Source organism: Danio rerio, chromosome 2 (genome assembly GCF_052040795.2).
Source record: "Danio rerio strain M-AB ecotype USA chromosome 2, GRCz13ab, whole genome shotgun sequence".
Lineage (NCBI taxonomy): Eukaryota > Metazoa > Chordata > Actinopteri > Cypriniformes > Danionidae > Danio > Danio rerio.
The window spans coordinates 43634910-43653690 of NC_141022.1; the positions used below are offsets into that span (position 1 = coordinate 43634910).

At 35.6% G+C, this 18781-nt stretch overlaps 1 protein-coding gene and 1 non-coding gene across 6 annotated transcripts in view; one reads left to right on the forward strand and one right to left on the reverse strand.

Annotated features, from left to right (window-relative positions):
• Positions 1–5919, reverse strand: part of LOC141378654 (uncharacterized) — a 62152-nt gene extending 56233 nt beyond the window's left edge. The window contains exons 1-2 of one of the 2 annotated variants that reach the window (XR_015478823.1): positions 5410–5919; positions 2955–3123 (exon numbers count right to left, since the gene is read on the reverse strand). This is a non-coding gene — a transcript (uncharacterized LOC141378654). The remainder of the gene's footprint in view (positions 1–2954; positions 3124–5409) is intronic. The other variant, XR_015478822.1, reaches the window with a different exon arrangement.
• Positions 5492–18781, forward strand: part of epha4b (eph receptor A4b) — a 242909-nt gene continuing 229619 nt past the window's right edge. The window contains exons 1-3 of one of the 4 annotated variants that reach the window (XM_087239983.1): positions 5492–5943; positions 14376–14756; positions 14865–15005. In XM_087239983.1, coding sequence (XP_087096109.1) covers positions 14990–15005 — 16 coding nt within the window. In that variant the 5' untranslated portion in view covers positions 5492–5943; positions 14376–14756; positions 14865–14989. The remainder of the gene's footprint in view (positions 5944–14375; positions 14757–14864; positions 15006–18781) is intronic. The other 3 variants (XM_087239979.1, XM_087239980.1, XM_087239982.1) reach the window with 3 other exon arrangements.

Genomic DNA, 18781 nt, shown 5'->3' on the forward strand with positions numbered 1-18781 from the left:
GTGGTTAAAAAAAACAAAAAATCAGCATAAATAAATCAATAAAAATATAGATGTATTATACATTATTAAATTATATATAGCACACTATATATGTGATGAATATAAGAATATAGCTTCTTATATCGCCTACTAGTCATAATCAATGTTGTAAGATATAAAAATAATTTAAATTTCTTATAGTAAGAGGTGCATTGTCACACAATCACCACATGGTGGCAGACTAACCCAGAGAGCAGTTTCCACTAACTAGACTAACAAGCTCATCCTGTCAGTTACCTCAGTAAACTCATGTACTGCAAGTTTATTCTAATGTAAAACCTTGAAAATCAACTGAATTGTTTCCAGCTGCATGTTTCTCAGTGTGAGTTTCTCTTCTAGAGATGCTGCAGTAGTTCCACTAAAGAAGGCGGCGCATTTCAAACTTACACTTCAAACTATTACAGTCTAAAGGGAAAAAAAGTCTCAATGTCAGTCTCAGCAGGGTGATAATAATCCAGTTTTACTGCTGGCACTCCGAACTATTGGATAACTCCTTGTTTTATTTTAGTATATCCTACTAGCTCAAGTCAGCGACTTGAATTAAAATAATAATATATAATTAGAGTAACACAGCAATGTTGATTTGAGACACAGGACGCCAGGGTGTCTTATTTTGTTTCTTAATTTTCTTTCTGTTTTTACGGCCACGCTTATTGGAGCACCAACCGTATAGCAGATAGAAATGAGATTCTTAATAAAGCTTGCGATTGGAATGAACGTTGCAGGAAATTACAATCAATACTTGCCTTCAGATGTTCATCCGATATTGAGTCATTTTTATGAGAAGAAAAAATGCATTACGAAACGCAGGAAATGCGGTTACACTGGAGAAGCCTGGTGTTATCAAACTTGAGGATACCTCTGATAAGCTGAAGAAGTGGCTTTTGTTTAGAGCCCAAAACAAGAGGGAAACAAAACAATTGAATTGATTGAAATCAAATCTCACAGGTGGTGACATTTACAAACACCTGGTTTGAGATCAGATGGCAGCTCTGCTTTTTCCCGCCCTTTTTCATCTGAGGTAAAATACCACTGAAGACTCAGCTGCCTTATGCACATAAAATAAGTTGTTTTTCTCCAATAACGACAACGCTGAAATTGCAGATCGATATTTTTATATCACGGCTGTGAAAATATCGCACATAAATGTGAGCGTTTATGGCGGTCTCCTTCACATTTGTGTGGGCATGCACACGTTGACACATACCGCGCTTTTCCTTCTCAGATTTTTTATTTTTTTTATGGCTTGGCTGAGCCGGGGTCCTCATAAATCTCCAGACGAGGGAAATAAATGCCAGCAGCCCTTTGCCTGAGTTGGCCAGGCGAAAATGAATGGAATAAAACAGGGCTTAATAGCACGGAGCAGGTAATTACCTTCTCTGGCCTGCTCGTCCGTGAAATATGATAATATTGCACACTAATAAGACAGACCCAAACTCCCAGTGCTCATCCACAGGCGCTGGAAAGGGTCACTATGTTTTGCAAGTCTGTCATAAGGGGGGTATTCTTTTTAAGCGTGGTTATTTGCAAAGGATTTTTCACGCCTGATGATATTAATAAGAAATAACGAGGTCAAAGTCAGGTTATTAAGACCTATCCATTAAATATGCATTAGCACAGATCACATTTCAGTCAGCTTTTCTGATTATATGATATTAAAAAAAAGAAAAGAAAGAAAAAAGCTCACTAGAATGATCATTTTAGTTTTATTTTAGCTTATTGGACTATATGAAATATATTTAAATAAGCAAATACTTAAGACTATGTATGTCCATTATATTAATATGCTTTTGGCATGTCATATGATTGGTTCGAACTTATTCACAGTGTAAACGGTTTTGAAATTGGCTACTTTTATGTCTTCTCTAAAAATGAAAACAAATGTCATTATATTTATAATGTACCATATTTTCCTATGCATCATTGGAAGCTCCGTGCTAGTTATAGTATGTCAATTATTGTAAACAACTTCTCTGTAGAACCTGGAAGTGCTGCAGTTATATGCAAAATCATGACCAATTCAGTTCCAATCTTTGTGAGGAAACATTTTCTTCTGTAACAGCTGGGAGGTAATATTGGGCCAGAAGCCTGGGTCTAAAAAAGGATTTGTCTATCCACAACATTTCAGTTATCAGTGGGTATCAACAGTTTAGAACTGCATATCTTACTGCACTTGTTCATCATTTGTGGAAAACGTTGGTCACTTCCTTCATTCTAGATATTCACTGACTGGGTATATGAATATATTCACATCAAAATGTTAAGGTAAGTTGACAAACAATTAGAAAGTCTTTTTATTGATGTGTTTCAGCACTATTTTTCAATTTTGTCTTTATTTATGCATAATTCATTCACTATACTGAGCAGCCAATCAGAGTTTTCCTTCTAACTGATGGCGCCGATTGCAATTTAACAAGCTCAATTAACCGAAAGGCCCTTATGGGGTCTGACAAGTGTGAAGGTTGTGAAATACATCTGTAAAATCTCTGCTCTACTTAATAAATAATAATAGAAATAAGATTAATATTAATATATTTATATTCAGTAACTGAAAAAAAAAATTCTAAGTAAAATCTGCAGGTTTGTATGGAATGATTTTGAGAGTATATGGGCTGAAAAAGTAAAAAAAAAAAAATCAACTTTTGTTTAGGGCTTACATTGAAAATCATATGTTTACACACATTTACAAAAGTAAATAAATACATTTAATGAAGGGCTTCTAATGAGAGCTTTCTGTAGATATTTTGCATGTGGATACTCTCTGTGGTTCTATTTAAGAGGGTATTCATAATAAATTAAAACCAATTTAATTCATGTGTCTTAAAAACTCTTTATATTCAAGTACAAGTAATCTATACCTGGTGAACATTTACAGTTATGTTAATGTAGGTAGACAGGGCTGACAGTACACTCACCACTATTTGACTTGTAATTGGAGACTCCTGGGATAGATGACGGCTCAGGAACAGCCAGATCTGTGTCAGGCATGTTCTAGAGCCCAGACAGACCAAGCAGAGGCACTGGTTCAGGATCAGACGGATGTACGGGTTCTATTGTGGTATAGGAGACTCCTCTCTTGTCCATCTGCAATGAAGGAAAGGACACTTTACGGCATTCCATGCCCACTTGAAAAATGCATTAATTTTGTTCCTCATGGTTTCTCATATGTTCATTTTTTAAATAAATAAATAACTAAAGAGATACACTTTAACAAACAGGAAGAAATGAAGACAAAAAACTTTAGAATAATAGTATTTGATGACTAATCAGGCCCATAGCCGGGGTGGTGGGTGGGGTGTTCAGGTGGTTTGGAAGACCCACCCCTTTATGCAATAATAAATTGTAAAAACACCTATAAAAATAACCAATTGAAGAAGGCTTTAAGAGTGGAATCCTGTGTCAGCTGTTGTTTCGGTGTGACTTCTGCTCTGAAATACCAAGTTCGGCATCCCAAATTCTGATTGAGAAAAGTTGATGTGCTGAACAGTTTGTTATTTGCCTACAAATGACAAAAGGCTAAACTTAGAGAGCACTTACTACTTCAAATTTGGATTTAAAACTTAATTCAAAAATGGAAAAAGATTAAATTTTTTTCCAATGATATACAATGTGATAAATTTGTATTTAAAAAATGACTACTGTTTTCATATTTCTTTATTCTAAATTGAAATGATTTTGGTACATCAAAACAAGTGGTTAATACAACACAATCTCACGGCAATTCGTAACTTTTTTATTTAGTGGCTAATTCGTATGAATTCGTACGATCTAATTCGTACAATTTAGTACGATTTGCTTATCCCCCAATGACGGTTGGGGTTAGGGGTGGGGTCAGGTGCCACGCCTCCTTTTTAAAATCGTACCATTTCGTACGAGTTCAGTCAATTCGTACAAATTAGCCACTAAACTGGCAAAACGTAAAATACTTACGTTTTCTCGTGAGATCAGGCTGGTTAATAACCATCTGACAAGTTAATCCAACAAAAGATAGTGCTTAAAATGTCACTAAAATGCAGTATTTAAACATCATAATCAAATAATGAGTCAAATAATAATAAAAAGGTCCACTTTTTGAGAAAAAAAAGAACCACCCCTTTCACCAGGCTCAGATCTGTTAAACTGTAAAGAGAATACCGAAATCTTATTGATCTCAATTGTTTTCAAAAACATTTCACTGATTGCTTTTAGTTTACCAGATGTTAATCTCATTAATTGTGCCATGCCATGGGATGCTATTTGCATTTAACCTCCATCAAACTTTCGATAAATGAACTATAGCGATGCACAATAGCTAATTCCCCTTTCTACTTCTGAGGTGATTTACTGCCTTAATCCCTACGCTTCTGACATAGGGAACTACCTTTGAACTGGAATCAGACTTAAGATGGGGAAATACCCATGCTATATGAATAGAATGAACACTGCTGTTTTCAAGTATGCTGTTTCAAGTTGCTTTACACAACACAGCATAACACGCATGCAGCATAATAAAGCCCAAAAATACAGAACTCAGAAAAACAACTCAAATATTATACAAATTAAAATAAACACAAATACTTTATAAACACTGAGAGGCTGGTCAGACCCTTGTGTCATTGCTCTTCGATTGTCTGTGCCCTTGTCTAATACAGGTGAGTCACTGAATGTAATCTCCTGGTGTCAGACAAATCAATCTTGTCGCTGTCTCTCAGGTTAAACTTCATCACAAGCTCTGCATGCCCATCAGATTTACTTAAAGAAAATTAGCATTACTCTGCAGTCTCATAAAAAAAAACTGAAGTGAAAAGTTTTGTAATGTGCAAATTAAAGATGAAAAGAACAAAGCTTTTTCAGGTCAGATGCAAACATTTATGTACTGTATTCATATTGTTATTCTGCAAGAAGTTTGCTGGTTTGAGTTCTGGCATGTGGTGAATTTAATTAACTATAGCTTTAGTGAATAGATGTGTGGGGGTTTCAGGAAGAGCATCCTCTGTGCAAAATCAATTGAAAGAAGAAATTCTGCAGTGGCGACCCCTGATTAAGCAATAAGCCAGAGGAACTTGAGTGTTACGTGTTTTTTCGTATTTTTGTTCTACATTTTTTATATTTTTACATTTAAGATGTTTTAAAATATCATTTTTAATTTAATTCCATGAATACTTCTATTGATAAATTAACATAACAACAACGTTACAATGACAACTGTATTCAAAGTACAAAAAATGTCAACATATAATAAACAGAGTTAAGCTAGGTTGCAGGTACAGGGCCAATAAAGAAAAGCATAACATTAGGCAAAAAGCAAACTTGCTCCAAAAATATGTTAAATAAAAACAGAGCATAACATTACTTTCATGCAAAAACTAAAGCAGAAAGGGATAAATGTACCTTTCATTCAGTCTTCAATGGCAATGGAATATTTGTAGAGCAACCTGTCCTATCTAAAATAGTTCAGCCTTTCAGTTCTTTTGAATGAACGTTCCTCAAACCGGAAGTGAAACCAAAACATTGGAAAACTCGCTGCTCTCAAATTTGTGAGATGACTTTGCTGGTGTTCCCAACATTTACGATGTTTAAGAATATATATTGTTCTCAGTACTTAGGGAGCACTGGAGCAGTGAACACTTTGTGGGTTTTTAACGCGGCTACCCGCTACTGCCGATTTTAAAGTTTGATGCTGCTGTTTTTTTATTTAAAGCAACATAAGTGCACTTTCACGCGAGTGGGGAAAGTCAAACATAGAATCGAAGATTCGAACGACCAAATAGTGACCAATTTGGTCTGCCACAAATGAAACTAAAAGTGAATCCAAAAAGATCACGGAAGTCTAAATAAATCTGATCCTCCCAGTATTTTTTTCCTAAATGGATGCGCCCATTGTTGTTTTTAGGGGTGCACGTCAGATTTCAACAGTGATGAGAGGTAAGTCTACCACCTAATTACTGACAGTTGTGAAAAGAAGCATTTAATTTTGTATTTATATTCAAATACATTTTTTCACCATGTTTGCTATTCTCTTCAAGAACACTGTAGGCATATGTAACAGCGTTAAACATGAACTTTATTTACAATTATAATTTTGTCATGAAAGCACATCAAAATCCTCAAAACAATCTGTAACTGCTATTGTTTTGGATGTTTTCTAAAGTGCCAGAACAAGTCACAAAGTAGCCAAACTCTCATTTCTATGTAAGCTCAGCCCCCAAGCAACATTTAAATGAAATTAGCCACCAACACCAAGCACGAAGCAAATCATGAACCTGTTTCTAACTGTTTATGTTGTCGTCAGTAGTATAATTTTGAAAAGTCAAAATGCAGTTCTCGTGATACAGTTCAACATTTTTGTGTTTGTGGTTTTGTTAGTTTTTTGAATTATTATTTTTGGCTGTATTTACAATATATATATATATATATATATATATATATATATATATATATATATATATATATATATATATACATATATATATATATATATATATATATATATATATATATATATATATATATATATACTGTAAAAACACACACTTTTGATTGCATGGAACCACAAGAGATGCAGAGATGCAAGACATGATTGAGCTCTGTGATTCATCTTTTAGAAAAGTCCCTGAGATTCAGAGAGAGAGTTAGAGAGAGAGAGAGAAATAAAAGCCAGGCCGTGACAGAGAACAAACAATGCTAAAAAAAAAAAGGTACTAAACAGTGACACAGGGAGCTTGTGTAATATGTAGTCTGCTGTTAAAAGAGATATAACTCACAATGAAAAAAAATAGCCACAGGTGGATACAGCAAGTCAATTTGTTGTGCTTTTAATTTCCCTTTACTGAGAAAGATTCTCCGGTTTGAACTCAAGGTTCATTTCTTTCATTCTTATCTCAATTTCCTCCGGCCAGTTTTCCTGAATGTTTGATTGTCCTTTTTTTGTATTAACCTCTGGTAAAAGCGGTGTGTGTGTTTTGAGTGTGCCAGTGTGCTGCATATCTTCACTCCCTCTGTTTAATTTGTCCTCCTATGGTCAATAAGAGTGGCATCTTTGTAAGACAGGATTAAGAATGACCCTTAGTAATGGCTTCGTCCCCCTCTTAATCAATATCACGTCACTCTTGTTCAGTGGAAGTGTTGCTTTATTTAGAGACTGGGTATACTCTAGTAGTCAAACTGATGTTGTCATTTAAGGTAGATATGCATTACAAATACACTTGTCTTAAAGGTCTCATGAAATTAAAATAAAAAAATGTAGATTTTAGTTCTGAAGGAAATATATTGGCTAGTGTGTTTCAAAACAGTGACCAAATTCGCATTTAGAAAATAAAAATGTTACGTCCTGACCAGTGGTGCGTTTCTCAAACAACAATGTAACTCGTGTCATATAAATCAAATAAATAAATAAATAAATAATGAGGCTATTTATTAAGAAATGAAATTCAATATTTACTAGTTATTAGGAAATGAAAAAAATACTACTTTAATAATAATATGAATAATATTAATGATGATTATGATGATGATGATGATTATTAATACAGTACAGATACTTAATAAATAACCTATTATAAATTAAAGTCTTTTTTTATAACTCCTTTAGTGTTGAATGGAGTTTTACCATGGCTGCAGCAGGTGAAATGATATTACGCGCTTGTCATGGTTTTGACATAAAATGTTGTTGCGATCCTGGATTGACATCTCGGCTGATCCTGGAACATCATTTTTGTTTAATAATGTAATCTACACCTATTCCCAAATCCTAAACCCAACCATAATGGTAAATTATTCCCAAAATCAGAGGGGAATAATAGTTGGATAACAATCATGTACACAACCTGACAAAAGTCTTGTTGCCTACCCACGATTAAGATTAACAGCAAATAATAACTTGACTTCTAGTTGATTATTTGGTGTCAGAAGTGGCTTATTGGCTTATATGAAAGGCAAACATTATGAAAGGCAAAAATGATTACCTCTAAATTATGCTTATTTTATCAAAACAAAACATAATCATGCCTTGATTTTTAATTATTAAATTAGGACAGGTCTGCCTTTACTTAGACGAAAGTCTTGCCACTTAACAAACATAATGCAAAGTAATATGAAGTCATGGTGCAGTGGAAAAATAATTAATATTGTGTATGACTACCCTGAGCATGGACGACTACATCCATACCTCTCTGCAATGACTCAAATAACTTATTAATAAAGTCATCTGGGATGGCAAAGAAAGCGTTCTTGCAGGACCCCCAGAGATCATCAAGATATTTGGATTCATCTTCAATGCCTCCTCCTCCATCTTACCTCAGACATGCTCAATAACGTTCATGTCTGGTGACTGGGCTGGCCAATCCTGGATCACCTTGACCTTCTTTTTAGGAACTTTGATGTGGGGGATAAAGTATGAGATGGAGCGCTATCTGCTGAATAATTTGCCCTCTTCTGTGGTTTGTAATATGATGAGCAGCACAAATGTCTTGATACCTCAGGCTGTTGATGTTGCCATCCACTCTGCAGATCTCTTGCACGCCTCCATACTGAATGTAACCCCAAACCATAATTTTTCCTTCACAAAACTTGTTCCAATAGGTCTTCTGCAGTATTTGTGATGATTGAGATGCAGTTCAACAGATTATTCATCTGAAAAAAATCTTATCTTTTGCCACTTTTCCAAATGATCAACTAGAAGTCAAGTAATTATTTGCTGCTCCTACTACTGGGATGGACAACAATGCTTTTGTCAGGTGGTGTAGAAGTGCATAAAACTAAACGGTAAACTTATCCCGGTAAACTTATCCCTTGATTCTGATTGGCTGATTGGAATGTCGGCCCAGGACCCAGAAACATGTCCTACTTGGTGAAGTCAGGCTGGCATATACAGCATCTGAAAACTGTCCAACTTCCATGTATTATGATTCAAATAGATATGATTCAGGATCTGCAGCAAAGTAAATGTTCTTTTGTATCTCACAAATGTCTCCATGGTTTTAAGGAATGCTCCCTGTGTAAGCAGGCGGTCACATGAATATATTGACGGAAGTTAGCCGCTGCATTACATCATTGCTCTGTAAGAGAACTTGTGTGTGCGCGCACTGATTTTGGTAGTTTACAAGTACAGTTTTTTTGTATAATGACATGGTAAGACTTAGACATAGTTCCACTCTTATTACTTCGGTTTGCAGGGACATGCTGATGTCCTTGTAATTCCAAACGCTTAAATCTTAATGTTTTCTGACATTTAAATTTTGCCACAGGTTTCCTGTGAGTGTTGGCTTTAGGGGTAGAGCTCTGTATTAAGTGTTTTTTACTGTATAAAATACACTACGCCTATGGAGAGTCCTTGTAAACCACCAATGTGAGTGTGTGTGTCCATGTTCATGTGAGCAGGAAATTATGAGCACTATTTTCACCCAAGGAGATGAGAAAAGGGATAGTTATTACCAAAGTGAGCAAGGAACTCTCCACAAATGAGGCTTTCTGGGACTAGCGCTGTCAATCACACACGAGCTGACAGGATCATGTCGGTAGAACATGAACCAATTACAGTTCACAACTAAAATCAGAATGGACAGGGCTTCAGGCTTCTTTTTTTTCTTTTTTTTAAAATAAGGTTCAGTCAGGTTGGAGTATCCTACCACAGAATTTGATAGGAATGGACACTAGCTGAGAAATGAAAGGTTTGTAGCTGGTTGCCTCTGAGGATCTGAAGAAGGCCATCAGCAGACAGAAAATCCACCTCTGTGTTTTCATACGCCACAAGTACCTTTCTCAAATCGATACTCAGACCTTTTTTTGGCCATTGATCTGAAAAGCTGTTTTTTCTAATCCTGAGATTTCATTTTCTCTGTCACTTTATACATTTTTTTTTCTGAACTTTTCCACCACACAGACCTTCAGATCATCGTCTGGTGTGAGTATCTCTATTTTATTTTTGTCCTTAAGTCTAATTCCCAAGAGTCTCAAAGTCATTGAGGTTGCTGCTTTCGGTAGTCTTCTGCTTTCGGCTGTTTCATATAATCCCTTAGTTGTTCTAATATACTGGTGCTTAAGACATTTTTTTCAACAAAAGAATTATAAGAAACTGTGACAGTCAAAGTTGAAGGTTATTGTGCTGCTTAAAGGAATCATAAAACAATGAATCAAATTCCCTTTTGATAACAAATATAAGAGGTAATTGTACTGTAAGAACATCCTGCAAATACTCAAATCTTGCTTTTGTAAGTTATGGAAAAGCTGTGTTTGCATTCCCTATTCTTGTTCCAGCAATATAAAATAACTTCCAGTAAGAACTTGGCCCTTTTTTCATTTAATTTTACCATAGATTTATTTCCAAACACGGCACAACTAAGTAATTTCAAAAAGATTGAAAAAAACTGTACTAAAGCACGCACATCTCTCTAAATTGGGTGCTCAGCCAAAACCGCACAAAGTGCAAATAAATGTCAATTAAAGGCGGCAACACCAAGGCTCCAAAAATACAAATTTATTAAATTAAAAACGCTCTGTGTCAGCCTTTTTAATTTAATAAATTTGTATTTTTGGAGCCTTGGTGTTGCCGCCTTTGATTGACATTTATTTAAAAAAGATTGAAAATAAAAGATGTACACTCATACATTACATACAGTACATCCACTACATTGGATCGCATCACATACTGTACAGTCAGTGTGTAACTAACAATGAAGGGTTTAAAAAAAGGAAATAGAAAATGTAAAAATTGTTCTAAAAATCATAGAAAAGTACAGATAAATAAATAAATATATAAATATATATATATATATATATATATATATATATATATATATATATATATATATATATATATATATATATATATATATATATATAAAAGGGGATCCAACTCAGTACTAGTAAGGTGTACTTAATAAAGTGGCCATGAGTGTATAAATATCTAATTGTTTTTGTTTTTATTGAGTGATATAATAGAAACCTATGATGTTGGTGTTTGGTGTTTTTAAAAGACATCTACTTCTTTAGCTGTAATGTGCAGCTATTGAAACTTATTACAGTATGTCTTTTTTTATTTCTCTTTGAATTGATAAAATACTTAGCGTTGTATCTCAGCTGTCTTAATGGAAGTTTGGACTCTTCACAGGGTGCAGAAACATACAATCAATAAGTAGTTAAATTGTTGTGCGCCTGCCCCAGATTTCATGGTTCACAGCCACTGAAAGCCACAGCTGATCCAGAAATGATTACCTTGGATACCAACTTCACTCGCTTCACTTGTTCATCACTACTAACTATTCATGCTATTTTGAATGGTATTCTTAATCTTGAACCATGGCCTGTCAACACAGAGGGATGTGTGTGCCAAAATAACAGACTTAGTTTTATGGACTGAATAGAAAAGTAAATAATAGACTTCAAATGTATCTTTGCAGCAGCTAAACAAAAGAGAGCTGAAAAGGACACATTCATACGTTAGTGTCCAACAAACCTTTGCTCAAATTTGACGTTAAAAGGTTACTTCTCCTTGAAAGGATCATTTTATTATCATTTACTCATCCTCATGTTTCCTCCAAACAAATTAGACTTTCATTCGTCTTCAGAAAACAAATGTTTAGCCAAGACTTTGACTCTTCAGAATGTTCATAAAGAGATAAAAAATAGCTCATATAATTCAGGCAGTAATTCATGTTTTCTGACAGGACATGAATAAGAGATGAGGATAAAGAGATTTAACAAAAACCATTGATTAACAAACACAAATGGAAGCCGAAGAATCTCAGCTTGACACGCAATAATGAACCTCACTGGTTCTCACATGTCAAGAAAGCATGCTTGATCTTCTGTGACCACATTTGAATAATGTAAACATTGTTAGCGGATGTTTATATGCAAGTCAAAGCCTAAATAAATCTGCTCATCTAATAAAGCAATCTTGTGTTCAGAAGACTTGTTTTAAATTGATATGGATTTATTTGTGATCTCTTCATGAATGTTTTGGAAAGGTAGAAGTTTTTTTTTTTTTTGTGAACAAATAGTCAAGGGAAAGAAATCTCTAAGAATCAGATTTTATTTTAAAAAAGTCTCCTTGTTTGTTTTTGAAGATGAGCAAAATATTTAGTGGGTTTAGATTAAAATAATTTGTGTTTCACACTGTGGTAACCTTGGTTTATTGTCATCCAATTTCAAAACACTACTTTTAACACACATGTAATTTGAAAGCAGTGTTAGCATCACTTTTTTTTTTTTTTTTTTTTTATGAAACCATGCTCAGGAACAGGCTTAACTCAGCATTGTGGTCTGTTTGTTCAGTGTGAACCAGAGCATTGTTTGTTTGTTTATGCTGGATACTTGGCAACAGAGACAGTCAATCAGAAATTAAGCAGTGAGGCTTACATTATGTCACAAAACGCATGTGGTGTAAACAGCAGCCGGTGAGAGGTAATGTTAAACAAAAGGTTCACAAGTCAGAAATGTCAAATAGCATGTGAAGTGGAGTGACTGTATTATGTTTGACAACTATGGTCAGGAAAAAATAAAATGATGCAAATTAAATCGCACAGTCAGAAAGAGTATTTAAAGAGGTGACTGATATATTAGCTGTGTCTGGGTATCAAGGAAAGACTGGTCATCTGCAGGAAAAAACTTCAAAAAGCTAAAAAAGACTATGTAAAGCTGAGCTGTAAAAAGGTTGCCTGATGTTTGCACGATCAGCGACAATATGCGACACCGCAAATATGCGAATGAGAATGTTAATCTGGCATTTTAGGAATGTACAGCATGAAACATATGTAAATAAATATCCAGTAAAACTCATTAACCACATGTATAAATGTAAATAGAGATAACCCAGGATGCTATTTATTTAGGGTTTAGGATGTTCCAGGGTTAACAATTTCAAATGGAAAAGCCTTAATGTAGATGAGTGAATGATGACGGGATTTTTTATTGTATTTTAGAATCAACTAACCTAATAAAGCTGGTTAATAAAAAGTATAGATGCACTTGAACATGCTGGATTATGTCAGCTTGATCTTTTTTCTTGTCAGAAAAGTGGCTAATTTGTATGAATACAAAATAATTAATGTTAAAACTTCAACTTTCGCTCATTACGAATACTTACCCCATATACATTTCTAAGGGAGTGCCAAATATGTCCCAGGAGCTACATTTTTTATTTATTTATTTTTTTGCAGTTTTTGTTTTTTACAAATCCTCCAGAGGCCACTGTGTATCCTTTTACAAATGTCAAATTTCTCTCGCGAGTGCCATTTGAGCCTGCCCTCCTTGCCTAAATCTACCAGAGGCTGCAGTCAACTGACTGGCTGACCAATCAACCAACCTATACCCCCACCCACCTCCTTCCCTAAACACAACCGATAGTGTTTTCAAAAGCAAAGATTGACCTACTCACCCATTTCGCTAAACCCATCCCACTGTGTTTTCAAAAGCAATTCAGAAAAATAAAGAGCTCAGATTTTACCACAGTCTCACCTGCTATTTACTTGTTCATTTATTTTTCGGCTTTTGTTTTTGTATTACCTGCTTTCTGGAACCGTTCTTCCCCAGACTCGAACCTCGTCGTCGAAATGTAAAATGTAAAAAGATGGCACTTGATAAAATCAGCAAATCAAGGCAAAGGTAGGCGCAGGTCGACTACTGTTTTCAGCAGAACTCCATCGTTGTATAAATGAGATTATGTAAGTTTATTGTAAACTGTTAAAAATGATACTGCATTAGTTGATTCAAAGCAATGTTTTGTAGTTATTTTTAAATATTACTGAATAAATTAGGAATAACCAATGTCAAATTTAATGTTATACGATGTGATATATTCGGTTTGGTAAACATTCGGCCCACATCTCTCAATCAAGTTTTGTTTTTAGCTTTTTATAAGAAAAAGTTTAAGCACCCCTGCTCTAGATAAACTGATGACAGCAGAAAAGCCGTCCACATGGAGGTAATCGGTCACCTGGTAAGCATGAAAGATACAGTGTCATAATGCCCCACAGCATTTGTTTTAAAAACAAAATGCAGCCATACGTATACCTCTGGCTAAATAATTTGGGCTCTCCAGAAATGTATATGTGGTACATTTCAGAATAAGCCTATGCTGCAACACGCACAATTGTTAAAAGAAGTCAGGCCTCCAAACAACGTCCCTAATCCTACCCCTACCCCTCATTGGATTATGAGCAAAATGTATACAATGTGTCACACATTAATTAGCCACTAAATCAAAATTACGAATTGTCATGAGAAAGCGTTGGTTATGTCCTTGTTTGGGACTGATGGAGAAACTCCCTATCAAACATTGTGGCAAGTTTGTAAGATGTACCTAAACTTTTATTAAATAATGTTTCTGCTTCCACCCCCCGTCTATCGCTCATCCGCAGGGTTAAATGAGGTCAAAATCAAAGGCCTGCATGCTGGAAAAGGGGGCCCCTCTGTTGGGGCAGATTATGCTGTGAACCTCACTCACTCATGACGGACCGTTTGCCGTGTTTGGAAACATTGGCCGTAATTGTGCCCCGAAGTCACAGCGTGAGCCCAGGGTGGGGGGCTTTCGCATGATTTTCAGCAGATCTCCCTGCTGAGGTCTGAAGCCGGGTCAGAGCTTAGCGATGGCTGGTTAACCTACTGACCATGACAGGTTTCAAGAGGAATTGAAGAATGTGCTGGAAAATGGTGGAATTTTCAACAGGCGGCAAGATGATTGCGCTTCCAACCGCATGTCAGAATGATGTTGTGCAGCGAGCCGGTGCGCTGAACTGCATGTAATGTTTGTTTACATGACAGCATTACCAATAAACCACATCACTTTTCTCCGGTTTCCTCTTCATTCGCAATTCTAACTCCACTGTGTCTGTTTCGTTTTTTGTCAGACGTGCTGAAGGATCACAGGATTTTGCTCCTCGTCGGCTACAGTTACTTGGGCTTGAAGAACGAGCGATGTGTGCATTTATCAGCGCAGAAACAGGAAAGTTGGAATGATGGAGTGACAGACGGCATGGTAGCGGGAGAGGGTAAGATGAAAGGTGCATATGAGACCCCGCGCCGGCCCCAGATCTGATTAAGGTCCACTGATGTGTGAGATATTCACTCTCACTCTCACCAAGGAAGTGTGTCCTAATGGGCTTCACCCGTCTTGTTCCTTATCGCTGCCAACACTATTGCTATGGTTACCAACCTTTATCTGACTAACGCTATTATGTTGCAGTGCTCTCATGGTGCATCAGTGGGAGTCTGCAACATTTTTAGGGAGGCTTAAAATGTGTAGTTCTATAAACTAAAGTAATTCCGAAAGTGGATGGGAGTTGGTGAGGCTGGATATGCAGAGCCACATGGGTAAAGGATATGATATTTAAATAATATTACAAAAATATAACAATATCAAGGTTATTTATTTATTTATTTATTTATTTATTTTTTCCTAAAATGAAACGTTTAATGTTAAATTTGTTTGTGGATTCAAGCCTAACATCCAGTGGTAACAAATCTAAATAAAATAAAATAAAATTAAATTAAATTCTTTAAAAAGAAAAAAATGGTGTGATTCCAGTCATAAAAATAGATTTTAATATATAAAATGGAATGCCAAAATTATTATTTTTAAATAGTTTAGAGGGGGAAGTGTTCAAATTTTTTTCATTTTTATAAATTTTTTTAAATATTATTTAAATTGATTTGTATTGAATTTAAAATCAATGTTTTATTCATAATAATAATAATTATTATTAATAATAATAATAATAATAATAATAATAATAATAATAATAATAACAACATTAAACATATTTCATACATACAGAATTTATGGAAATTAAAAACCTATAATTAGTCAATTATAAATTGTTAGTTAGTAATTAGTTAATCACTAACTAACCATTTATAATTGACTAATTATTTGTGGGGCAGCAAGGAAGGGGCAGTGGGTATGACTCTATATACTATTATATATGTATATAGCTAGTATTTGACAAAAGAGAACTTCCAGAATCTCTAAGTTCAGTGCTGGATTCAGCTAAAAACTCCTCCAACCAACAAAGCTGTGGATTGTGAACCACAACCTGTAAGTGTTTTTATTTGTTAAAATTGTTCTATTACATGCACAGTTTGTAGTGTTAATGGTATATTGTAGCAAGGACGTAAACAAGGATGTAAACAATAGGAAATGCTGTTTGGCACTGCTAACAACTTAGCTACAGATAACTATTTATCAGTCAAACTGCTGTAAACACCCACAATCTTCAGCAACACTGCAGTGTCTCTCTATGAGGCCACTTTTCATGTGTTCTAAATCTCAAATAACAATTTCGCAAAAAATATGAGAACTTTATATTTATATTATGTACTAATGCTTATTCTAATTATATGTAAAACACACTGGTCTGATTTTATTTTAGAGATCACGCATAAGGTTCGGGTGTGTTCTTCATTTTCTGTCTGATTCAGGCAAACTGAAACGGCTGTTTACACCGCGCAAAAGCGTGTGCTTGTAGAGGTGGGATGTAGTGAATCACCGCACTTTATTTTAGCTGACCAATCAGAGCCTCTAGAAGGTAGGTCTTTCGGAGGAACTAGGAAATATGGCATTCATTTTTTTATGTCAGCTGAGTTGCTGTATATAATCAAAGTAAGACATGTGAAAAAATAACGTGATTTTCTACAAGTGAAGCATGAGCACACATTGATTTGCATTTTATAATCACAACCAATCCTTAAAAATACACCGAAAAAATAGACCATCTCTTTAAGCAGAGCAGGGCTTGAAACCATCAAAGCATGACGTGGTACGAAAGCAGTGGAGCTTTTATTATACCACAGTTCACCGTTTCAGGTTCTACCGGTCGTGATAATGTATATAAAATAAAAATATATATATTAAAATAATTATTTGTGTAATGCAGTTTCTGTGAAGTGAAAAATGCTAAGATTCCAGTCCTTAAATATATAGTTTACTATATAAAATGGAATGCCATTCCAAATTCACTTACTGAATACCAATAAAACCCATCCAGAATATAGAGTAGTCTTCAACTGGATATTATGAAAAAAAAACTAACAATAATATGGTCTTACTGTTGCAGCTGGATTCTTGCGCTGTTTATTGACCTGAACAAATGACCCTGACACTAATAAATGTAAAAAATGCCAATCATTGCACATAGGCGCCTCTTCGTCATCCATAGGTGAAGATGATAAGTTTGTTTTTGCCTAGTCTAGACTCTGTTAAGTGAAAGCATCTCTGTAATGGTGTTAAAGGTGTCTAAGCGTTGATGGATCGTAATGCATTCACTCATTCACTCCGGGGTTGTGAACGTCCTTTGACGTCTAGCTCCGGGGCTGCCTGTCGACCGTGCCTCCAGGGGTTTTTCTAACTACGTTACCCACAGTTATCCATCATGGTGTTAGAAGAGAGTGTTGGTAGCCATTAGCTTTAGCATCTTTATCTCTCTCTGTCTAGCACTCTAGCTGTAATGCGCGGGCCTAATTTGTTTAGCGTGCGCAGAGTGTCCATTAGGGATGGGGCTTGTGTGCCTGGGTGTCTAAGTCTGTGGAAATGGTGACAAATCACACACGGATTTCCACTCAGTGTACTGCTGGCAGTGCACAGATACAACAAGATATTTTGGGGGGTTGCAAAGAGGAGAGTTTATCCTCCCCAAATGAACATTTTCCCATCGTTTATCTGTTTTCTCATCAAATACGATTTTCTCTCCACGGAAAGCAAATGGTGTTATTTTGAACAGTGCGTGCGTTTGTGTGCACATCAATATGCTGCCTGAAAGTGTAGAGTTTGCATTTCTCTGGTTCTGACATCAAAATGGATATTGACACATTGAATAAGCTGGTTGAATCAGGTATTTATATGTAAACTAGAGTAATAACAAGGTGTGTGTGCTCTGCAGGCTTTATATAAGGAGATCATTACATTTCCCCAGTAAATGGATATTTTTAGGTATTGTACAGTATGTGAACAAGTCATCAGGTTCCAAAAACTACATGTGAATGCACTCAATGGCTGTTTCTCAATATGCGTTCTTCAGCGTTCTTGCGTCCTTGTGTTCTCGTGCAACGTCATCATCAGCTGCCAAAGTTCAGTTCCAAAACTCAAGACCACAAGAACGGAGGACGTGTGAAACTTCCCGGATGTGATCTTGATCGCACCGAAGCAGACTTGAGCACCAAACTCGCTGGATGTCCCAGAAGTCTTTGCGCCTGGAGGTGGGAAGCGCAGCATTTTATTTAGATTTATTATTAAAGTTTAGTGATATAACCTATTTACCTCAGGAGTTTCCCCAAATGAAACGGTGAAGGTAAACATTACCATGGACATCTTAATAAATGAATAAACACATTAAGGGTGTTTGTTTGCTGAAATTCTTATTAAAATCACTTTCATTTATATTGTGCAGAGTATACTTATAGTGTTTTTATGCCATTATATATTTTGAAAAGGGCAAGAACAATAAATCGTTGTATGAATGCTGTAATTTTTAAATAATTCACAATTTAAAACGCGTGAAGGTCACGTGACCATCAGGAAGAACGCATCATCTCATTTCTCTCAGGATGTGTTCTCTGCTCTCATGGTCTCCTGAGTTCGTTCTTCCGAGGACACCTGGCAAGACCGGTCTCCACAAGAATGCAAGTCCGTTCTCTGCGTTCTTGGAATTGAGAAACAGCCAATGAATACACTACCTGACAAAAGTCTTGTCGCCTGTCCAAGTTTTAGAAACAGCAAATGATAACTTAACTTCTAGTTGATCATTTGGTATCTGAAGTGGCTGATTTAAAA